Below are 26,323 nucleotides of genomic sequence, written 5' to 3'. Positions count from 1 at the left end.
GTATTCTAGCAGCGATCAGAGCTGCAGGTCAAAAAAAGAAAGTGTAAAAAGTAAAAGAAAAGTTAATAAACAAAAATATAAAGTGTAAAAAGTAAAAAAAAGTTAATAAAAATGTTTTATAAAAGTGTAAAAATAAAAGGTTTTGTTTTCCTATAATAAGTCATTTATTATAGGGAAAAGATGAAAACGTTAAAAAAAAAGTACACATATTTGGTATCGCCGCGTTCGTAACGACCCAATCTATGAAACTATAATGTTAATTTTTCCGCACGGTGAACGCCACAAACAAAATAAACGGAAAACTGTCAGCATCGCTATTTTTTGGTCACCACCCCTCCCAAGATATAGAATAAAAAGTGATCAAAAAGTCGCATTTACCCCAAAATGGTACCAATAAAAACTACAACCCGTCCCGCAAAAAACAAGACCTCCCACAGCTTTTTTGACAAAAAAATAAAAAAGTTACGGCTCAGAATAGCGTGTCCCAGAAAATAAATTATTTTATAGAAACTTAATTTTATTGTGCAAACGCTGCAAAACTTAAAAAAAACTATACACATATGGTATCGGCGTAATCGTACCGACCGGCAGAATAAATTAAAACGTAATTTATTGCGCACGGTGAACGCTGTAATAAATAAAGAATTTAAAGCGCCAAAATCGCTGTTTTTTGGTCACCCTAGCTCTAAAAAAGATCCTGAGGGGCCAAAATGCTCACTATACCACTAGAAAAATTCCTTGAGGGGTGTAGATTCCAAAATGGGGTCACTTTTGGCGGGTTTCCACTGTTTTGGTCCCTCCGGGGCGTTGCAAACCCGACATGGCACTGAAAACCAATCCAGCAAAATCTGCACTCCAAAATCCAAAAGGCGCTCCCTCCCTTCTGAGCCCTGCTGTGGGTCCAAACATCAGTTTACGACCACATATGGGGTATTGCCGTAATCGGGAGAAATTGCTTTACAAATTTTGGGGTGCTTTTTCTCCTTTATTCCTTGTAAAAATGAAAAAATTCTATGTTTCCACAGAAAAATAGGTGATTTTCATCTTCACAGACTAATTCCACTAAATTCTGCAAAAAAACTGTGGTGTCAATATGCTATCTATACCCCTAGAAAAATGCCTTGAGGGGTGTAGTTTCCAAAATGGGGTCACTTTGGAGGGGTTTCGGCTGTTTAGGTACCACAAGACCGAGTCAAACCTGACATGGTGCCTAAAATATATTCCTAAAAAAAGGAGGCCCCGAAATCCACTAGCTGCTCCTTTGCTTCTGAGGCCTGTGTTTCAGTCCATTAGGACACTAGGGCCACATGTTGGATATTTCTAAAATCTGCAGAATCTGGGCAATAAATATTGAGTTGTATTTCTCTGGTAAAACCTTCTGTGTTACAGATTTTTTTTTATTACAAATGAATTTCGGCAAAAAAAATGAAATTTGTAAATTTCACCTCTACTTTGCCTTAATTCCTGTGAAACGCCTAAAGGGTTAAAATATTTTCTGAATGTGGTTTTTAATACCTTGAGGGGTGCAGTTTTCAAAATGGGGTGATTTATGGGGACTTTCTAATATATAAGGCCCTCAAAGCCACTTCAGAACTGAACTGGTCCCTGAAAAAATAGCCTTTTGAAATTTTATTGAAAATATGAGAAATTGCTGCTAAAGTTCTAAGCCTCGTAACGTCCTAGAAAAATAAAAGTACGTGAAAAAAAATGATGCAAACATAAAGTAGACATATAGGGGATGTTAACTAGTAACTATTTTGTGTGGTATTACTATCTGTTTCACAAGCAAATACATTTAAATTTAGAAAAATGCAAATTTTTGCTAAAATTTGAAGTTTTTCACAAATAAATATTGAATTTATCGACCAAATTTTTTCACTAACATAAAGTACAATATGTCACGAGAAAACAATCTCAGAATCGCTTGGATAGGTAAAAGCATTCCGGAGTTATTACCACATAAAGTGACACATGTCAGATTTGAAAAAATAGGCTGTGTCCACAAGGCCAAAACAGGCTGTGTCCTAAAGGGGTTAAGATGATGTAGTTAAGGTGGGGTTATAGTGCAGGTTCGTGTCCTGACCAAGAACCACACTGAATAAAACACGTGGTTCACCGCCAGTTGCTGCCGTTCCGCAAATGAGTTTTCAACTCACTAAAGAATGAAGTTACATCTTGCCATATTAGTCTAAAGAGGAAAAAGGGAGGAAGGAGCAGAAGCAGAAGCAGAGTGAGGCAGAGAGATAGACGTCACACCAGTGCTGGATTCTCAGCTACACTGCTAATTACTGCTGTATAATGTCCTCCATGCTGCTGCAGCTATATATATGTGTGTATATATATATATATATATATATATATATATAGTTCAAATGGATGCAAAAAACACAGCACTCAATGCAGACTGGAAATCAGGCCATGTGCACGTTACCATAGTAAGGATGAATCAACTCCTTGGAATAAAATAGTAGAAATAAAGAGCGAGTAACGGCACCAGGACTTCAGTGTTGGGGAGATGTTGGTTTATTCACCACCAGGTGGAAAGAATGAGCGATGTTTCGGTTCACACCTGAACCTTTCTCAAGCTTGAGAAAGGTTCAGGTGTGAACCGAAACGTCGCTCATTCTTTCCACCTGGTGGTGAATAAACCAACATCTCCCCAACACTGAAGTCCTGGTGCCGTTACTCGCTCTTTATTTCTACTATATATATATATATATATATATATATATATATATATATACACACACATATATATATATATATATATATATACATACACACACACTCATATATATCTATATATATATATATATACACACACACACACATATCTAGATCATAAACATATATCTCCCAGAGCAAATGATACTTTGGCTAGGTGATTCCACACACTGTACCTCACCTCGAAAAATATTAAATGGTAAACAGAAACTCCACAACATAATTTATATACATAAGAAGGATAAGGAGTCATGCACTATTTTGTATAAATATGAAAAATATAAAATCTTTTCTTGTTGAACAAAACATAAGGGATAAAATCACATAGAGGGTCCCATAGAATACAGCTATACATGGGCTACTAAATATTTTGAAAAATACATAAAAATGGTAAGTTCCATGTCAGTAATCATATGCACAATGGGTATAGAATAGCTATCTAAAGCATTATAAATACGCCTGGATGTAGATCCACATGGGAAGGAGGCAACATGGAGTCTATATAGTAAAGTAGCCTTCCATCTCTACTATTGCAGGATGCAAAATTAGTGAGGAAAGAATTTTAGAAGTGGATGAATAACCCAAGCGGGGTAACTTACCTTGTGTGCCGAGTGACCCGTGTGTCCAGTGTAGCGCGCCTAGAATCCTGTTCTCCTATCTCTATGTGCTGTGTATAGAAGACATGATAGACCCTAGGCTCCGCTCACTAGTTTAGAGAAAACTGAGAATTAGAGATAAAGCCTACAGAGGGCATATGCCATAAATGTATAAGATGAAAATATCCCTTTAAGATTAGGAAAAGAACACTAGGTGGATAGCAATGGTCTGGAGAGCAGAGGATGGACCTTAAGGCTATGTTCACACGGGGTATTTTGCCGAGTTTTTTGACGGGGAAACCGCGTCGCAAAACTCAGCAAAAACGGCCCGAAAATTCCTCCCATTGATTTCAATGGGAGGCGTCGGCGTCTTTTTCCCGCGAGCAGTAAAACTGCCTCGCGGGAAAAAGAAGCGACATGCCCTATCTTCGGGCGCTGCCGCCTCTGACCTCCCATTGACTTCAATGGGAGGCAGAGAAAGCGTATTTCTCGCTGTTTTATGCCCGCGGCGCTCAATGGCCGCGGATGAAAAACGGCGCGAAAAACTGCGCGAAAATCGGCGTGCAGGGAGAGGAAAATCTGCCTCAAACTTCCAAACGGAATTTTGAGGCAGATATTCCTCCTGCAAAATACCCCGTGTGAACATAGCCTAAAGGGGTTGCCCAAGATTAGAAAAACATAGCTGCTTTCTTCCAGAAAAGCACCACACCTGTCCATGCGTTATGTCTGGTATGGAAATCTAAGTTCCCTTGAAGTGAATGGGGCATAGCTTCAATACCACACACAACCTGTGGACAGGTGTGGCGCGGTTTTTGGAAGAAAGCAGACATGTGTTTCTAATTCTAGGCCACCCCTTTAAAACTGGGCCTTTTCTTACATCCCAATTTGGTTCTTCCAACCCCCCCATGGTTGTCTTGATATTAAATACTTAAGTGTTTTGAAAGCTGCACCTGCAGTTTAGAAAACATGGCAGACGTGTGCCTGAAGCAATTTGTGGTTCTTCAATCCAACCCACAATATTCTCACAAGACAATGAATCAAGTTTGCAACATTCAGGATATGGATGTCTAATTGTGGAACACTAACCGGAAAACATATTAGCTAATCGTTCTAGATCAGCAAGTGAATCACTGATTTTCGCTTGCACCGACTGTTCAGACACTGGATAAACAATGAATTTTGCTAAATCCTTCTCTTGCGTTAGGTCAACAGAAATGGGACAGATGGCCTAAGGTGATCTTAAAGGAGTTGTAAAGGCCCATTTACACGGGCCGATCATCGGCTGATCAAGCATTCGTAAGAACGATCGTCGAACGGTCGCTTTTATGCAACTTAAAAATTAATCATTGTTGGCAGCCAATCTCCCTGTGCTGCCGACAATACGCAAACTGCCTGGGGACCAAACGATCATATTAACAATCGTTTTTAGTATCAACAAGAAGATAACAATTATAAATGATAAAAATAAAGCTACACCCACACCGACATACTCTTCTGAACTGAGGTCTTTGCGTTTGTCACTACAGTCATTGTTGATAACTCAATATGATATTAATCTTAAACGTTTACAAATGAATACCTATGTACATAATAATAGAGCTGGCGCCTTTTTGGCTAAAAGGATAAAAAAGCTTACCCCACATTCCCGTCTTACTCACCTTATTGACACCCAGGGTAATAAAATAATAGATCCTAGGTTGATAGCTGATCGGTTTAGAGATTATTACAACAATCTCTATAACTTACATTCGGACGATAATACCTACCAACCTTCACAGTCAGAAATTGCGGATTTTCTCCTTTCAGTTCCACTGCCCAAGGTTTCTCAGTCTCAACTCGCAGCCATATCGGCTCCCTTCACTGAATTAGAGGTACTTAAAGCCATATCATCGCTTAAACTTCATAAAGCTCCAGGTCCTGATGGATATACGAATAACTACTATAGAGAATACTCACAGATACTAGCTCCTCAGTTAATGCAGATATTTAATAAAGCAGCAGAAGAGGGTGCTTTCCCTAAAGAAATGCTCCTGGCCACGGTAGTTACTCTCCCTAAGCCAGACAAAGACCCTACAGTACCAGCTAACTTTAGACTAATTTCTCTTTTAAACACAGACATTAAAATATATGCAAAAATGCTTTCACAAAGATTGTATCATATTATCCCTCAATTGATTAACCCAGATCAGGTTGGGTTTGTGGCGGGACGTCAGGTCTCTGATGGAACTCGGCGGTTTATGAATTTGATTCAGTGTGTGGAGACCTCAAGAACGCCTTCTCTGCTTCTTTCCTTAGACGCAGAGAAGGCTTTCGATAGAATATATTGGGGTTATCTGTCACAACTTTTTGAACATTTTGGCCTTAAGGGACGTATAAAATCGTCAATATTGGCACTATATTCGTCCCCTTCGGCAAGAGTTTTTTCCGCTGGGTTTCTCTCTGATCCCTTTGCAATAAGGAACGGCACTCGTCAAGGCTGTCCACTTTCCCCAATTGTGTTTGCCCTAGCAATGGAACCCCTAGCAGAAGCAATAAGAACACAAAAATTCAGGGCATCCAAGTAGGGACTAAAATCCACAAAGTTGGTCTTTATGCTGACGATGTGCTTTTGGTGATTTCCGATCCCTTCAATTCTCTACCTGCTATTGAAAATACGATTTCTCAATTTAACAAAATTTCATATTACAAGGTTAATTCAAATAAGTCTAAAATGATGGGGATTGGATTGGATCAGGTTACAAAAATTGCGTTATCTGCACGTTTCCCTTTTGAGTGGAGTGAAGAGAGTATTACATATCTAGGTACCTTTATTACAAGTTCGAGCTCGACTTTATTTACAAAGAATTACCACCTGCTCCTACTTAAGGTATCAAAACTAGCGAATAGCTTCTCCACACCAACGATATCTTGGGCCGGCAAAATTGCTATTGTTAAAATGATGATCTTGCCTATAATACTATATGTATTCCGTACAGTGACTATTCCACTTCCTATCATTTATCTCTCGAAACTTCAAAAGTTACTTACAGATTTTATATGGGCTGGTAAAAAACCTAGGATTCGATTTTCCACCATGTCCCGTTCTTGGTCTTTAGGGGGGATGGGGGTACCAGATATTAGGCGATATTTTCACTCTACGGTTCTTAGCCAGATTTATCATTGGTGGGGTAGACATAACGAACTTAAATGGGTGGAAATTGAGAGGGCTACAGCGGGGGCTCACTTAATTTCTTTTTTGCCACTAAATCATTCTAATCGCCCGTATAGGAACATGAACATGCTTTCTATTGTTGCCTCTATAGCTTCTTGGCAATATTTGATTTCACATACGCCTAAGTCTGAATGTTACCCCCTTCGGTTACTTCCCCTTCGGTATCTTTCCTCCTTTACACCGGAATTAAATGTACTAAAATGGGAGGCAGCTGGGGTTGAAACGATCGGTTCCCTCTACGATTCAAAGGGAATGCTGCCTTTTAATAAATTGGTTGAAATATATGGTATATCCACTCATGATTTGTACAAATATTTTCAGATCCGTCACATCTTAAACAGTAGAAATTTAGATGGGCTACTATTCCCAAGAAGCGCTTTTGTGGCTTTCAACTCGGCTGCGCCTAAAATTAAGTGCATCTCGTGGTTTTATTCTACAATTTCTAATGTTCAGAGATTAGCTAAACCAGGGTATTTGCTTAAATGGGAGGCAGAACTGAATATGGTTATTACCTTAGCAGAGTGGCACCAGGCGATGAATTGGGTCCCCAAAATCTCAAAGGGAGAAAGTCACAGAGAAATAGCACATAAAATATTGCTTAGATGGTATAGAACCCCAACACTGTTGAAGAAATTTAACCCTTCCTACTCTCCTCTTTGTTGGAGGAATTGTGGCATCCTAGGCGATTACATGCATGTGTGGTGGTACTGTCCTTTAGTCTTTAACTTTTGGGAAATTACTTTTGTTTTTTTGTCCAGCATTTTAAGGTATAAAATCCGTCCCTCTCCTGCATTGGATTTGTGTTTTGTTGGTCTTTTTGACATTCCTAGAGACTTAAGGTGTATAACAGGACATGTCATTCTGGCAGCCAGACTGTTGATAGCCAGGTCTTGGAAATCTTCAGACCCCATTACGATCACTGAATTAACTAATCTCATTCAATTTGATTATACTATGGAAAAAATGGTAGCGGTTCGTTCTAATTCATATGGAAAATTTCTAAATGATTGGACGTTATGGTCAGTCTATAATGCTTCAAGAGCATTTCCTTTCTAGACTATAAATATTGGAAGTGTATCTAAGTGACTGGCGTAAAGATATCAGGATATAGTTGTAAGGTCCTAACAAGTCTAGGCAACTGATCTATAGTAGATTATATAGATAAAGTCTTGCATTGCCAATTATATGTATATAATTAGCGGAGCTGTACCTGGGGAAAGAATCGCAATTGCCTTGTGTATATATATATATATATATATATATATGTTGTAATCTTGCCTCTCTTCTTTTTCCTTCCCCCCTTTTTTTTTTTCCTCTTTCTCCTAAATGTTTTTATTTATATTGTCGACTAATGAAAGGATATTTGAAATACATGTTGTATCTATTGTAAGATGTGAATATGTTTGAGAAAAAATTAACCTGTTTTTTTTTTTTGTTGTTGTTTGTTATGTTGAAAAATAATAATAAAGAAATAAATTTAAAAAAATATTAACAATCGTTCGTCCGTATAAAATTGGCATCGGCCAGTGTAAAAGGGAGAGTGCTGATCGACTTGTTATAATATTGATTAGCGCTCCTTATGGGCAGAAATCTGTCCTTGTAAATGGACCTTCAGTGTTTCGAAAATAAGCAACACCAGCTATATAAGAAAGAATTGTTTAGTCTTACAGACTACACATTGATATGAATGGGCGCTGTGTAATGTTTCATTTCCCCTGTGGTGGCGCTGCAGGGAAATGTAACACTTAGGCCTTATTCACACAAACGTGTTTAACGTCCGTGATACGCGTGTAAAAATCACGCACGTTGCACGGACCTATGTTCGTGAATGGGGCCGTTCAGACAGATTTTCACGCAGTGTGTCTTCTGCGTAAAACTCACGACATGTCCTATACTTGGCCGTTTTTAGTACATCACGCACCTATTGAAGTCAATGGGTGCATGAAAATCGCGCACGACACATGGAAGCACTTCCGTGTGTCGCGCGTGATTCGCGCAACAGTAGATAAAGGAATGAAGGAAAATATAAAAGCACTGCCTTCATTTCTTTTTCGAAACATCAAAACCGCGTCATAAGGATGGCATATGCGTGAAAATCACGCAGCCACGCACCAAACACTGATGACACACGGAACTGCAACGCACGCAAAACACAATGTTTTTTGTGCACGCAAAACGCACACGCTCGTGTGAATCCGGCCTTACTGCCAGGTTTCCTTCGATTACAGCTGATCACTGGGGATCCCAGCAGGACGACACTTTGTGATCAAATTATTGTCAAGTGACCTTTCTAACAAGTAGGGTTTATCAAAAGCCAAGAACCCTGTTAATGTGGACCAGTCATCGCTCCTGATATACCTGCTTTAGTAAAGAGTTGTAACCCTCGTAAAATAAATCTGGAGCATCTTTTCTTAGAACTGTGCCGTTCCTGTTATTATTGACAACTGGGTGTTCCCAGTTTGACAAGGGGAATGATAACACTCAGTTGTCAATTTTTAGGAGGAATAAGGGTATGTTCACACACAAACTCAAAAACGTCTCAAAATACAGAGCGGTTTTCAAGGGAAAACAGCTCCTGATTTTCAGATGTTTTTTAAGCCACTCGCGATTTTCACTGCGTTTTTTACGGCCGTTTTTGGAGCTGTTTTCTATAGAGTCAATGAAAAACAGCTTCAAAAACGTCCCAAGAAGTGTCCTGCACTTATTTTCGCGGCCGTTTTGAAAAACGGGCGCGTAAAAAACGGCCCATAGGAACAGGACGCCGTTTTTCCCATTGAAGTCAATGGGCAGATGTTTGGAAGCGTTCTGCTTCCGATTTTTCTGCCAATTTTCTGGCGTTTACGGCCCGAAAAACGTCCGAAAATAGGCCGTGTGAACATACCCTTACAGAGGAATGACAACATTGAGTCCTAAGAATAGGTGTGCCAGAATTGTTATTTCACGAGGAATACAATTATTTACTAAAACAGCCGTGTCAGGAGAGGTGATAGGTCCTTTAAGGGACGACTACTCCCACTAGTCTTGTACAATAGCGACGAAGGCAGCACTCGTTATAAAAGTTCTCAGACATCTTCTTCCACCAGTCTTCTGTAGTACAGCTGAATAAACTATGGGTCATAATAAGGATGGGGAAACCCAGGATGATCCATCATTACATATACTAGTTAAGACTACGTGGTCATATTAGTTGAGTGGCCTAGAAAAACTTCCAAGACTTAAAACATTAACCTCACATATGGGAGAACCACTCGAAATAAACCACTGCAACCAGAAGCCAATTGACATTTCCATTAGAAAATGAGCTTTAGAGAGTGCCCAATTTATGTGATATCAAATATCGTACCCGCTACCCCTTCCCCCAATTCCCCTTAGCTTGGCGACGTGATCAAAGACAAAAAAAATCCACTTTGTGGTTACATCTCAGATCTGCTTCCGTGCTCTCCACATTCTGTTTTCTTCGAACTGGAGATGAGTTGACTCAGAACAGGAAACCTCACTTCTTCAAAGCGCATCTTTCTCCACAGCAAAATTGAAAGATGAACGGGGGGGTGTGGGGACTGGGGGGTAGAAACCTGAAGAGGCAGGTCCAAGCAAGAGAGAAATAAGATGCTGAGAGGGTCCACTTACTCAACCATGCAATGACTTTCGGACTTTGCTGCATAAGTTTTGGTGGGTAGGGTTTCTTTACTTTTACATGAAGTATTTTTGGACCTTTACTCATACAAACAAACCTATACCAGGCGGATTGAATGTGGATAATAGTGGGCGGAAGGACCAGTGTGATTTAATGCTTCCATTAAAAATAACAAACATAAAAACTGCTAAGTTTTTTTTGGTGCACTCATGGGGGGTTCCCAACAATACTACAACCCTGTGTGAATAGCAATCAACGATCCCTCAATATTTTACACCAGTGGCGTAACTACCGCCGTAGCAGCCGTAGCGGCTGCTACGGGGCCCGCGTCGCCCGCCTGCTACAGCGCGACGCCACTGAATACTACGGCAGAGCAGGGAGGTATCTCCCCGCTCTGCCATTAAACAAAAGACCAGTATCCCCTCTCCACAGGATATCCACAGGACAGGGGATACATGTGTGATCGCTGGCATTGATGGGGAGAACGGGGGACTGAAAGTCCCCTGAAGTTCTCCATCACAAACCTCGGACTTCCGGGGTCTGTGTCGGCAGCTCCGTAGAAATGAATGGAGCGCTGGTCGTGCTTGTGCGCATGCGTGACCAGCGCTCCTTTCATTTTTATTGAGCTGCGCAGACGCTGGAAGTCCGATGTTTGTGATGGAGAACTTCAGGGGACTTTCCGTCCCCCGTTCTCCCTATCGCTGCCAGCGATCACACATGTATCCCCTGTCCTGTGGATAGAGGATACATGCCTTTTAGTAGGACACACTGTATGTCGCATTTTTTTGGGAGGGGGGACGCTGTATGGCGTTCCCTACAGGAGGGGCTGTATGGCGTTGCCTACAGGGGTGGGCTGTATGGAGTTCCCTACAGGGGGGGGCTGTATGGCGTTCACTACAGGGGTGGGGCTGTATGGCGTTCTCTACAGGGGGGGCTGTATGCCATTCTCTACAGGGGGGCTGTATGCCATTCTCTACAGGGGGGGCTGTATGGCGTTTTCTACAGGGGGGGCTGTATGGCGTTATCTACAGGGGGGCTGTATGGCGTTATCTACAGGGGGGCTGTATGGCGTTATCTACAGGGGGGCTGTATGGCGTTATCTACAGGGGGGCTGTATGGCGTTATCTACAGGGGGGCTGTATGGCGTTATCTACAGGGGGGGCTGTATGGAGTTATCTACAGGGGGGCTGTATGGCGTCATCTACAGGGGGATGTATGGCGCTATCTACAGAGGGGGGCTGTATGGCGTTATCTACAGAGGGGGGTGTATGGCGTTATCTACAGGGGGGTTGTATGGCGTTATCTACAGGGGGGGCTGTATGGCGTTATCTACAGGGGGGCTGTATGGCGTTATCTACAGGGGGGGCTGTATGGCGTCATCTACAGGGGGATGTATGGCGCTATCTACAGAGGGGGCTGTATGGCGTTATCTACAGGGGGGGCTGTATGGCGTTATCTACAGGGGGGGCTGTATGGCGTTCTCTACAGGGGGATGTATGGCGCTATCTACAGGGGAGGCTGTAAAAAAGGCACTTTCTACAAGGGGTGGTTGTGTGACACCCAGGGGAGGGGGGGCCCCAGTCAAAAGTTTGCTATGGGGCCCAGTCTTTCCTAGTTACGCCCCTGTTTTACACATAACAGCTAGCTGGAACATTTTTGATGTCAACTAACACCCTACAAGCCATAGCTTGAAGTTCCGGGGGGAGACCAGAATCCAAATCTGCACCAGTCCCGTATACCCCATATAATACTGTTGTTCTTCTTTATGGCACATAGCCCTTTTAGATGCCTTGGTGTGGCTCCAACCACTACTATACCAAAATAAAGTCTTACTAATGAAGGACATTCTCGAATAAAGATTGAGGACATGTATGTAGATCTATGTCTTAAAAGGGTAACTAAAAGTTCAACAAATTGCTGACGTGACGTAGTGACATGTCAGAAGTTTTGATTGGTGGGGGTCCGAGCACTGAGACCGCCACCAATCGCTAATATGAAGCGGCAGAAGTGCTCGTGTGAGTACTGAGCCTCTTCGTTTCTGTTCGGCTTTTTCCGGAAAGCCGATGTAGCGGAGTACGGGCCCATAGACTTTTTATTGAGTCCGTACACCGCTACATTGATTTCTGGAAAAAGCTGAACAGAAACTAAGCGGCTGAGCGATCACACGAGCACTTCTGCCGCTTCATTTTAGTGATTGGTGGCGATCTCAGTGCTCGGACCCCCACCTATCCAAACTTCTGATACGTAACTATGACATGTCAGAAGTTTGTTGAACATTTAGTTACCCGGGATCTCCCAGTATATAAGAATGAGGCTGCAGGAACTATCGAGAGTTGTGAAAGAAATCAATTTGATTTTGCTCTGATCTCGTGCTGCACTTCCCCAGTGGTCTCTGCTTTCAAGGTGAGATAATTGCATTGGACAACGAGGACACTTTTACTTTCCTAGGTTACTCATAGATGCTCTCAAGAGATGGATTGCCCAATCTCAATACAATTATAATCTTATCTCATTGTCTTGTTTTTTTTTTTGTATGTAGTAATTGGTGGCTGTGCTCCTTACACCACAGGATGTACACTTACCCAATGACATCCTATGTGTACACATGTGCCGGGATCCTAGTACCTGCTGATTCATTGGGCATTACAAATATTCAACTTGGCCCATAAATTTCAGGAAACTTCAGTTGCCAGTAAAGACAAATGTGGGATTTATTTTTTTAGCCATTGGTAAAAAAGAGAAAGACCGAAAAACGTAATGATGATCTAAAAATACATCATATAATATAGAGACACCACTTAAAATAGCGGATTAAAAAAAAAATATATATATATATATATATATATATATATATATATATATATATAAAACATGGATACGATGAATATAGTTACTCTGAATTAAATTTAGGAACATGTATAATACATAACAAAAATATGTTTAAATAGAATTCACACCATATAGCGACAGGTGCTCTGATTACATAAAACAATGTTTTACTCTGAAGCGCCGCGACGTCGAGTCAAGGGTCCGCTACTGCCCCGCTCCTGTATTACCAGGCGGATTTACTGTTCTGGGCAAACTGGCTACGTATCCCAATGGGAGTGGTAATGGCAGCCATATTGGGCGTCACTCGGCTTTTCCATAAACTGATACAGCAACAAAATAATGGTTGCATCAAATATTTGACAGAAGAGGACGACTTATTAGCACCATGATGATTTGGGCTTTCTTGTATTGTCCGACTTTCGAGCATCATGACATGACTTTATTTCACTTGGTCGACTTTCTTGTTTTTCAATGACTTCTCAATTAAAATTGTGTACGAACTTCTATAGGATGTGATTGATATATCCCCTGAGGCTGCCTGGAATTGCACCCAAAATGCGTCATTGTTATGGGGGTACCATCCATGTTATTCCAGTTGATCAATCCATTTCTAAGGTTTTCTACCTCTGCTATGGTGTCACAGTCTACAGTCCGATGGTCATATTCCCAGGAGGGCCTGGCACTTGCTTACACCTTGTAGGAGACCTGGGCATCAGGACCCTTTCTGTGCCTGTCGGCACCTCCTCAACTTGAACCCCGAAGTATCTGCCTAGGGGCCAATTCTAGACCATATAGAAGAGCAGAATTGGTCCTTGCATTATGAATTTGATCGTTTTGTAGTTTTCAGAACGGAGCAGGTACCTTCGTGAAAGTTTCCACACCCCTCCTATATTATTTCAGAGCCGCAAAACTAAACAGGATGAAGAGACTGAAGGTGGTTTTATATCTGACAAAGAGAATTGTGCACACAGATGTTTATCTCTCACTTGCCTCTCTCGAGGACTGAAAATAAAATGACACTAAAAAGAATTGGTAGATTTCTACAAAATCCGCCAGAAAAAATAGGTATGTGTAAATTCTGAGGCATACAGAGGTGTAGTAAGGCCCCATAGAAGTCTTTTAATGTCCAATCATGGCTCCGTACAACTCGGAGGAGCCGTACACACACGCATGAGATCTAAGTACCCGTGTTCCCTGTCATTTTGGCTCTGTTTGTGAACCAGAAGATCAGGATGAACGGTGCTCTAGGTCTGCTGCAGTGTATAGGATTGTAGAAAACATAAGAATGGTGTATCTAAGTTTTATATATATATATATATATATTTATTTTTTCTAATAAAACATGATTCATATATGTAAGAAATTATGTATCTGTGGCTGCATACTATGGAGGAGATCTTTAAAATGAACCATCATTTTTTTTTTTGGTATTTTATCTACGTATTGTTGGTCCAGCATTCTGTGCGGATTCATTTTCCTTATATCTTTAAAGCAGTAGCAGCTCCTTTTTTCTGATACGGAGCTGCAAATCTAATACATAGACTGAGATAAGTGATAAAATTCTGTCTGCCTGCAGCCACCACTAGGGGGAGCTTACTGCATAGAAATAAAACCGTATACAGAAAGTATAAGTGGTCGCTGTAGGTAGACAGAATAGTTATTTAACTCTATAGCGATTTAGGGGATTTAGAGTTTTGTACCCAAAAATGAATTTAATCAGCACAGAATGTTGGCCCTAAATACCACATGGTGTTAAAAGAAAGACAAAATACCTAAATACACTGATCAGCCATAGCATTAGAACCACCTGCCTTATATTGTGTAGGTCCCATCATGCCACCAATACAGATCTGACCCATCGAGGCATGGACTCCACAAGGTCCCACCTTGAACTCTGTCGTGTTCCTCAGACCATTCCTGAACAATGTTTGCAGTGTGACAGGCGCATTATTCTGCTGATAGAGGGCACTGCCATTAGGGAATACAACTGCCATGAAGGGGGATACTCGTCTACAGCAATATTTAGGTCTGTGGTACATGTCACATCCGCATAAATGCCAGGATACAAGATTTCCAAGTAGAACATTGTCCAGAGCATTACACTGCCTCCACCGTTTCGCCTTCTTCCCATAATGCATCCTGCTGCCATCTCTACCCAGGTAAGGTGTGCGCGCGCGCGCGCGCACACACACGCACACACACACACACACACACGGCCGCCCACGTGATGTAAAAGAAATTGTTATTCATCAGACAAGGCCACCTTCTTCCATTTATCCATGCTCCGATGCTGATGATCATTGTTGGCCCTTTCAGAAGATGGACAGGGGTCAGCATGGGCACTCTGACCGGTCTGCGTAGACACAGCAAGCTGCGATGCTCTGCATGTCCTGACACCTTTCTATCATAGCCAGCAGTGACTTTATAAGCAATTTGTGCTACAGTAGCTCCTCTGTGGTATGGATATAACAATGTTATTCACTTCACCTGTTAATGGTTATAATATTATGGATGAATGGTTTATATTGTCCAGTTTATTCTGCACATTGTGCATAGATAAAGACCTACAAATCCTGTGTTTTCCCTTAAGATTTACACCGGGCAGGCAGGGCTCGGAGTCTGCAGACCTGGCTTGGTGCCCGCTCCCAGGAATCCTGTCATTCTGGGGTCACTATGAATGGGTCCGTTCACAGAAGGAATATAAAGCCACTTGACCCACCATCAGGGTGAGCTCGCTTATTGTATGAAGCACGGGAAAGGGAAGTTTAATACAGTGGAAAGGAAGGCTTAATTTCCTATTGCTATTAGCTGAATGCAGGAAGGTAAAGCAATAGAGCTAACACACACACACACACTGTAATGTATGTATATATATATATATATATATATCTCATTGTAATGACCATATTCTATATTACTGAGGCAATGCCCGAACCCCCTACGGTGATATAAGTTGGATCAGCAGCACCGCAGGGGGGAGAGGGTGGTAATCAGGAGTTAGGTTTGCACTGTGGATGCTAAAAGGCAGCCGTATAATAGTCATCTGAAAGCGGACACGCTCCACTATTTATCTACAGGGTGGGCCATTTATATGGATACACCTAAATAAAATGGGAATGTTTGGTGATATTAAGTTCCTGTTTGTGGCACATTAGTATATGGGAGGGGGGAAACTTTTCAAGCTGGGTGTTGACCATGGCGGCCATTTTGAAGTCGGACATTTTGTATCCAACTTTAGTTTTTTCAATGGGAAGAGGGTCATGTGACACATCAAACTTATCGAGAATTTCACAAGAAAAACAATGGTGTGCTTGGTTTTAACGTTACTTTATTCTTTCATGAGTTATTTACAAGTTTCTGACCACTTATAAAATGTGTTCAAAGTGCTGCCCATTGTGTTGGATTGTCAATGCAACCCTCTTCTCCCACTCTTCACACACTGATAGCAACACCGCAGAAGAAATGCTAGCACAGGCTTCCAGTATCCATAGTTTCAGTTGCTTCACATCTCGTATCTTCACAGCATAGACAATTGCCTTCAGATGACCCCAAAGATAAAAGTCTAAGGGGGTCAGATTGGGAGGCATTTCTTCTGCGGTGTTGCTATCAGTGTGTGAAGAGTGGGAGAAGAGGGTTGCATTGACAATCCAACACAATGGGCAGAACTTTGAACACATTTTATAAGTGGTCAGAAACTTGTAAATAACTCACGAAAGAATAAAGTAACGTTAAAACCAAGCACACCATTGTTTTTCTTGTGAAATTCTCGATAAGTTTGATGTGTCACATGACCCTCTTCCCATTGAAAAAACTAAAGTTGGATACAAAATGTCCGACTTCAAAATGGCCGCCATGGTCAACACCCAGCTTGAAAAGTTTCCCCCCTCCCATATACTAATGTGCCACAAACAGGAAGTTAATATCACCAAACATTCCCATTTTATTTAGGTGTATCCATATAAATGGCCCACCCTGTAGATTATATACATATACACTGATCAGCCATATCATAAAACCACTGACAGGTGAAGTGAATGACATTGAGTATCTGGTTACAATGGCGCCTGATTAGGCAGCGAGTGATCAGTCAGTTCTTGAAGTTGATGTTGGAAGCAGGAAAAACAGAGAAGTGTAAGAATCTGAGTGAATGTGACAGGGGACAAGTTGTGTCTAGATGACTGGGTCAAACCATCACTACAACGGCCAGGTTTTTGGGGTGATCCCGGTATGCAGTGGTTAGTACCTACCAAAAGTGATCCAAGGAAGGACAACCGGTGACAGGGTCAGGGGCACCCAAAGCGCATTGATGTGCGTGGGGAGTAAAGGCTAGCGTGTCTGATACAATCCCATAGAAGGGCTACAGTAGCACAAGTTGCTGAAAAGTTACTGCCGCTATGATAAAAAGGTGTCAGAACACGCAGAGCATCGCAGTTTACCGTATATACAGCTGTGTAGTCAGAGTGTCCAGGCCGACCCCTGTCCACTGCCTACAATGGGCATGTGAGCATCAGAACTAGAGCAATGGAAGAAGTGGCCTGGTCTGATGAATCACATTTTCTTTTACAACACGTGGACGGCCGGTTGCGTGTGTCGTCGTTTACCTGGGCAAGAGATGTCACCGGGATGCACATGGTAAGATGACGAGCCGGGGGAGGCAGTGTGATGCTCTGGACATGTTCTGTTGAAAAACTTTGGTCCTGGCATTTATGTGGATGTGACATGTACCACCTACTTAAACTGACCAAGTACCCACATTAATGGCAGTGGTATTAGATAGTAGCAGTGCCCTCTTTCACCAGGATAATGCCCCCGCCACACGGCAAACATTTCTCAGAAATGGTCTAAGGAACATGACAAGGCGTTCAAGGTGATGACTGGTCTCCAGATTCCCCAGATTTCAATCTGATCAATCATCTGTGGGATGTGCTGGAAAAACAAGTCCTATCCATGGAGGTCGCACCTCACAACTTACAGGACGTAAAGGATCTGCTGGTAACGTCTTATGTCAGATACCACAGGAACCTTCAGAGGTCTTGTAGAGTCCATGCCGCGATGGGTCAGAGCTGAGATGAAAGTGTGCTTTATCTCTTTCCGTAACTCCCTTAGGCTTCAATGTAGGGAACCTCTCCACTGATTTCAATGGGGAAAATACCACCTATCTGGTAATTTTGGTACAGTAATTTACACACTATGGGAGGTTCACTTATGGCATATTGCCCTTTAAAAAGCCGCCCACCTTAACTTTCTTTGCCATTGCTCCCATGTTTGTTCCTCTTTCCATCCCTACACACAACAACTAGTTTGTTTTCTGCAAGAAGATAAGAAAGAGGGAAGTTGTAGGCTCCAGCGCCTTGTATCTGACTTTACAGTCGGTATTTACAGTGCAGGATCATTTCCCATTCATAGATTTGATTTAAAGGAGATTTTCCTGGCATGAGACATTTCGACATCCAGCAGCGTAAAGAAGAAGTCCTACTGATAATCTGGACATCGGCAGACCGGCCCCTGGTTACACATTACAGGGACTTATGCAAAGTTTTGATGATTATTGCAACTATATCAGGATTATTTGATTTATCATTTCCTACCTATTTAAAATCTGTTGCTTGTTTATATATATATATATATATATATATATATATATATATATTTTTAGAATATGCCTCGGTATTTATATAATAACTTCTGCCCTCAATAGCTCTAATGTAGTGGGTGCAATAGGAAACTGGCACAGGATGTGCGTGTCGCTCTTCTGCTAAGCCATGCCATCCCTCTCTGCCAACTAGTGAGAGTGTTTAATGCATGCTTTGGTGGGGGGGCTATTCATCTGGTGCTATGGGTTATTTTATGGGGAGGGGAGAAAGGGTTGAATGGGTTTTTTTGGGGGGGATTTTTCATTGGGTGCTAGCGCTATAATATAAAAAGGTCTGTCTGTGACTGAGGGGTAAAGACTAAGAGTATGTTCACACGGCAGCGTCCAATACGCCTGAAATTACGGAGCTGTTTTCAGGCGAAAACAGCTCCTGAATTTCAGACGTAATTGCTCGTACTCGCGTTTTTTGCGGCGCCAATTACGGACGAAATTGGAGCTGTTTTTCAATGGAGTCAATGAAAAACGGCTCCAATTAGGTCTCAAGAAGTGACATGCACTTGTTTGACGCGGGCGTCTTTTTACGCGCCTTCTTTTGACAGCGGCGCGTGTGCACAGAACATCGTAACCCCATTGATTTCAATGGGCAGATGTTTGCCGGCGGTTTGGAGCCGTATTTTCGGACGTAATTCGAGGCGTAAAAAGCCCGAATTACGTCCGTAAATAGGGAGTGTGAACATACCCTTACACAGAGAAGTGCTAAGGTTGTCTCGCTAGGTGAAGAGCCCTTTAAGCAGTCATTTTATTGACAATGCCGGTACAATAAACTATTACTTAATGGGTTACTTGTGTATAGCACAGTCAATTTCTCAAATAGTGCCTCCCTAAAATGCTTTTAGTGGAATCGCTCTATGTACATGTCTCATTGAAAATCCTATATCTCAGGACATGCCTTAAAATGCAGAACACATCCTGCACCGAGGACAGGATTCAGCATGCGCTGGAGAGGTGTCTGCATGGGCTCAGCAGGACAGCTGGATCTTCCTCTTCCTCCTCCTCCTCCTCGTGGACAGGTAAGACCTCTGCAACTTTGCATAGGACAGCAGCATATGAATTCATAAGATAATACACTTTGTAGAGAGTCTCCCGGGGAAGCTCGGCTGTACCTCAAAGGAGGCTGTGTTCATGTTCCGGTCTGTAGAAAGCCTCTGCTGCCATCTCTGATGAAAACTGGTATTGCAGCTGCTATTGTACAGTTACATTTTACATGAACACCATTGATACAGTAAATATTCTTAAAGTGAAAGTCTTATGTCCCTCTTTGCTCCAAAACTCTGTGGCGATCAATCTCGTAATATTCAGGCTGAAGCTAATTTTTTTTTATATATTGAGCTTTATATCCCCATACACAGACAAAACAAAATAAAATGCTGACTCCCTGTAGTCATCACTAGAGGGGTCTAGGAGCTCCCTGCTTCCTATTAAAGGGAACCGGTCGGCTGATTTTAGATCATTAAACTCCCATTCGTCCTTGTTTGACGTCGCTCTCAGCAGAGCTAGCGCAGCAATCAAACGCCAGTTTTGCCAATCGGGATGTCAATCATGGAAGAATGGGCATGATAACAGTTCGCTCACCAGGACTCCTCAACCATCCAGCACCGCCCAGATGACTACTGGCAATGGATTTATATACAGTGCGCGACAAGTTAGGTCTTCTTTGTCTCACAAAGTACGGCTGATTTCTATGGGGCACGTCTACAAAGTTACTTGCAAAAACAACAGCAGCATAGCGTCCGATATCTGCTGACAGGTTCCCTTCAAGTTCAATTTACAAATAGTATGCAGTAAGCTCCGGAGCTCCCCTTAGTGGTGGCTGCAAGAATTCTTTTAACTATGTCTATGAAAGGTATTTGAACTCTGTATCCCAAAAACTGTGCTGTGTATAATATAAAGATATAATAGCATAGAATCATATAAAATATATATTTAAAAAAATGGTGTTAAAGTATTATTTAATTTTCTCTTTACGTTAGTAGTAGCTTTCTCTTGTGCTCATTGACACCCCCTGAACTGCACTATATATGTAGGAAGTGATATTAGAATAGATCATCTTTCTTTAGGTCAATATCAGACTATACATATGGGGACAGTAAATATATGTATATGTCTATCTATATAGCATATGGTACTACAGCTCTGCTTCATCCATGGTTTTGCCAAGATAGGGGCTCTTCCCTGTCCCTTTATATTCCAGTCTGACTGATAGAGATTAGCTTGCGGTCTGCTAGGTAACATTTTATTTGCATAAATGTATTTATTTTTGACCCAATTCCTTCAGTCGTTGATTTCCATCAGTCATAGTCATAAGCATGGTTATCTTCCAGCCGGGCTGTGTCTTAATTACTGGAGTTTAGAGGAGCTGGTGAATCGAGAGGCTGCCAATCACATTATACTGGCGGAGAAAATCCTGGACAGGACAAGAGAGGTGAGGAAGAACTGGCGTCAAGTATTTATGTTATACAACGGGCTCCATGCCTTAATCTCCTATCCATAATACTATCACTTCCCATAGGTTATTCATGTCTATTGCAACCAGATGTCCTTCTCACCTGCAGCTATAGTGTGCGAATGTGGTTGTCAGACCATAATTAAATATAAGTGCATGTAGAGCTCTCATAGACCTACAGTTTGTCTTGTCCTCAGACATAGCAAGCAGACTGAGGTTTGACAAAAAAAAGTGTTCCCACACTCCAGCAGAAGGCGAGGAGAACAGCATACTGTCTATTTACACTAACTGCACAAAAGAAACCTCAAAAAGGTTAAAACTTTACCAAATCAGGCCTCAAAACAAGAGGTTGACGCCACTAGTCACATCTTCCCGGTCTTCTTGAGCATGAGATGACATCAGTCTTCTCCAATCCAAATTTAACAACAGAAAACATTATTATGCATGCTTCCTCATGTGTCGTCTGTGATCCCTTTCAGTAAGGAACATATTCTTATGAATGAGAACAATTATACACAACTTATCTCAATATCCTCAAAGAGAAGATGCTTCACATTAAAGCCCACACATATGAATGCCACTCCGCTCACTAGAAACAGTCTGCCCTTTATGACTTTATATGGTCAAATGATGACACCATAACTGAACCATTAACCCCTACCGATCGTTAGACCTTTTATAATACTGCCCCCTATATACAAGAATATAACTACTATAGAACTGCTCCTATATACAAGAATATAACTACTATAATACTGCTCCTATATACAAGAATATAACTACTATAATACTGCTCCTATATACAAGAATATAACTACTATAATACTGCCCCCTATATACAAGAATATAACTACTATAATACTGCCCCTATATACAAGAATATAACTACTATAATACTGCCCCTATATACAAGAATATAACTACTATAATACTGCTCCCTATATACAAGAATATAACTACTATAATACTGCCCCTATATACAAGAATATAACTACTATAATACTGCCCCCTATATACAAGAATATAACTACTATAATACTGCCCCTATATACAAGAATATAACTACTATAATACTGCTCCTATGTACAAGAATATAACTACTATAATACTGCTCCCTATGTACAAGAATATAACTACTATAATACTGCCACCTATATACAAGAATATAGCTACTATAATACTGCCCCCTATATACAAGAATATAACTACTATAATACTGCCCCCTATATACAAGAATATAACTACTATAATACTGCCCCCTATATACAAGAATATAACTACTATAATACTGCCCCTATATACAAGAATATAACTACTATAATACTGCCCCTATATACAAGAATATAACTACTATAATACTGCCCCTATATACAAGAATATAACTACTATAATACTGCTCCTATGTACAAGAATATAACTACTATAATACTGCTCCCTATGTACAAGAATATAACTACTATAATACTGCTCCTATATACAAGAATATAACTACTATAATACTGCCCCCTATATACAAGAATATAACTACTATAATACTGCCCCCTATATACAAGAATATAACTACTATAATACTGCCCCTATATACAAGAATATAACTACTATAATACTGCCCCTATATACAAGAATATAACTACTATAATACTGCCCCTATATACAAGAATATAACTACTATAATACTGCCCCCTATATACAAGAATATAACTACTATAGAACTGCCCACATATACAAGAATATAACTACTATAATACTGCTCCTATATACAAGAATATAACTACTATAATACTGACCACTATATACAAGAATATAACTACTATAATACTGCTCCTATATACAAGAATATAACTACTATAATACTGCCCCTATATACAAGAATATAACTACTATAGAACTGCCCACATATACAAGAATATAACTACTACAATACTGCTCCTATATACAAGAATATAACTACTATAATACTGCCCCCTATATACAAGAATATAACTACTATAATACTGCTCCTATATACAAGAATATAAATACTATACTACTGCTCCTATATACAATAATATAACTATTATAATACTGCCCCTATATACAAGAATATAACTACTATAATACTGACCCCTATATACAAGAATATAACTACTATAATACTGCCCCTATATACAAGAATATAACTACTATAATACTGCTCCTATATACAAGAATATAACTACTATAATACTGCTCCTATATACAAGAATATAACTACTATAATACTGCTCCCTATATACAAGAATATAACTAATATAATACTGCCCCTATATACAAGAATATAACTACTATAATACTGCTCCTATATACCAGAATATAACTACTATAATACTGCCCCTATATATAAGAATATAACTACTATAATACTGCCTCCTATATACAAGAATATAACTACTATAATACTGCTCCTATATACAAGAATATAACTACTATAATACTGCTCCTATATACAAGAATATAACTACTATAATACTGCCCCCTATATACAAGAATATAACTACTATAATACTGCCCCTATATACAAGAATATAACTACTATAATACTGCCCCTTATATACAAGAATATAACTATTATAATACTGCTCCTATATACAAGAATATAACTACCACAACACTTCCCCTATATACTAGAATATAACTACTATAATACTGCCCCCTATATACAGGAATACAACTACTATAATAATGCCCCCTATATACAAGAATATAACTACTATAATACTGCTCCTATATACAAGAATATAACTACTATAAGGCTTTATTCAGACGAACGGGAAAACGTCCGTGCAACGCGCGTGATATGCACGCGCGTTGCACGGACCTATATTAGTCTATGGGGCCGTGCAGACATGTCCGTGATTTTTACTCAGCGTGAGTCCGCCGAAAAAAAGTCACGACATGTCCGTTCTTTGGGCGTTTTGCGCGAATCACGCACCCATTGAAGTCAATGGGTGCGTGAAAACCATGCATGTCGCACGGAAGCACTTCCGTGCGAACAGCGTGATTCGCGCAACAGCTGTCAAAAGGATGAATGAAAACAGAAAAGCACCACGTGCTTTTCTGTTTACAAACATCCAAATGGAGTGTCATAATGATGGCGGCTGCACGAAAAGCACACAGCCCCGAATCATATGCTGCTGCCCCACGGAGCTGTTAGGTGGCTTTTGCGCACGCAAAACGCTGCGTTTTTGCGCAAGCAAAAACGCCACGCTCGTGTGAATGAGACCTAATACTGCTCCTATATACAAGAATATAACTACTATAATACTGCCCCTATATACAAGAATATAACTGCTATAATACTGCCCCCTATATACAGGAATGTAACTGCTATAATACTGCCCCTATATACAAGAATATAACTACTATAATACTGCCCCTATATACACGAATGTAACTCCTATATACAAGAATATAACTACTATAATACTGCTCCTATATACAAGAATATAACTACTATAATACTGCTCCTATATACAAGAATATAACTACTATAATACTGCCCCCTATATACAAGAATATAATTACTATAATACTGCTCCTATATACAAAAATATAACTACTATAATACTGCCCCTATATACAAGAATATAACTACTATAATGCTGCCCCCTATATACAAGAATATACCTACTATAATACTGCCCCTATATAGAAGAATATAACTACTATAATACTGCCCCTATATACAAGAATATAACTACTATAATACTGCCTCCTATATACAAGAATATAACTACTATAATACTGCTCCTATATAGAAGAATATAACTACTATAATACTGCCCCCTATATACAAGAATATAACTACTATAATACTGCCCCCTATATACAAGAATATAACTACTATAATACTGCCGCTATATACAAGAATATAACTACTATAATACTGCCCTCTATATACAAGAATATAACTACTATAATACTGCCCCTATATATAAGAATATAACTACTATAATACTGCCCCTATATACAAGAATATAACTACTATAATACTGCTCCCTATGTACAAGAATATAACTACTATAATACTGCTCCTATATACAAGAATATAACTACTATAATACTGCTCCTATATACAAGAATATAACTACTATAATACTGCCCCTATATACAAGAATATAACTACTATAGAACTGCCCACATATACAAGAATATAACTACTATAATACTGCTCCTATATACAAGAATATAACTACTATAATACTGACCCCTATATACAAGAATATAACTACTATAATACTGCTCCTATATACAAGAATATAACTACTATAATACTGCTCCTATATACAAGAATATAACTACTATAATACTGCCCCTATATACAAGAATATAACTACTATAATACTGCCCCTATATACAAGAATATAACTACTATAATACTGCTCCCTATGTACAAGAATATAACTACTATAATACTGCTCCTATATACAAGAATATAACTACTATAATACTGCTCCTATATACAAGAATATAACTACTATAATACTGCTCCTATATACAAGAATATAACTACTATAATACTGCCCCTATATACAAGAATATAACTACTATAGAACTGCCCACATATACAAGAATATAACTACTATAATACTGCTCCTATATACAAGAATATAACTACTATAATACTGCCCCTATATACAAGAATATAACTACTATAATACTGCTCCTATATACAAGAATATAAACTACTATAATACTGCTCCTATATACAAGATATAACTACTATAATACTGCCCCTATATAGAAGAATATAACTACTATAATGCTGCCCCCTATATACAAGAAAATAATTATAATACTGCCCCCTTTAGACATGAAAAAGAACTGGTACAATACAGCTCCCAGTAGATCTTAATGAATGAGATCATTTTCACATATGACTGAAGGTGCATTTTAATACACCTGTCCTAACTCCTATAAAGCATTGTCACTGTACGGTACATGTCAGGTGCAGCTTTTTCCCCACGAGGCTGATGGGAACCTACAGTCAGTGAAGAAAACGTATTCTCTAACATCTGCTCTGTGAATGGAAGTGGAGGGGAAGAGGCATTGCTTCCTGAGTTTACTCTCTTGTCCAGATCTTGGATGGTAACAATGAGCCCACAGGACAAACAAGGAGGACCATGCAGGAAGAAGGTTCTAGTTCCCAAACTTTAAGCTCACAACAAACATCATGGAGGTCATTAATCAAGACAGGTGACATGAATTATCCCCC

General features: G+C 40.1%; 2 protein-coding genes across 5 annotated transcripts in view; one reads left to right on the top strand and one right to left on the bottom strand.

The window, feature by feature from the left end:
• Window positions 1-26,323, bottom strand: part of NTN1 (netrin 1) — a 250,838-nt gene that overhangs the window by 143,734 nt on the left and 80,781 nt on the right. For 3 of the 4 annotated variants that reach the window (XM_075846787.1, XM_075846782.1, XM_075846783.1), the window contains exon 3: window positions 3,324-3,430. The exons of the other annotated variant lie outside the window; for it this stretch is intronic. The gene's annotated coding sequence lies outside the window, so the exon portion shown is untranslated. The remainder of the gene's footprint in view (window positions 1-3,323; window positions 3,431-26,323) is intronic. 4 annotated transcript variants of the gene reach the window in all.
• The window catches only part of PIK3R5 (phosphoinositide-3-kinase regulatory subunit 5), a 70,309-nt gene that overhangs the window by 27,151 nt on the left and 16,835 nt on the right, over window positions 1-26,323 (top strand). The window contains exons 2-3 of the mRNA XM_075846778.1: window positions 19,530-19,657; window positions 20,969-21,069. Of these exons, the coding sequence (XP_075702893.1) occupies window positions 19,543-19,657; window positions 20,969-21,069 (216 nt within the window). The 5' untranslated portion in view covers window positions 19,530-19,542. The remainder of the gene's footprint in view (window positions 1-19,529; window positions 19,658-20,968; window positions 21,070-26,323) is intronic.

Source organism: Rhinoderma darwinii, chromosome 13, assembly GCF_050947455.1.
Source record: "Rhinoderma darwinii isolate aRhiDar2 chromosome 13, aRhiDar2.hap1, whole genome shotgun sequence".
NCBI classification, from domain to species: Eukaryota; Metazoa; Chordata; class Amphibia; order Anura; family Rhinodermatidae; genus Rhinoderma; species Rhinoderma darwinii.
The sequence above is the reverse complement of the archived record's forward strand: the minus strand, read 5'-3'. Positions and strand labels throughout refer to the sequence as shown.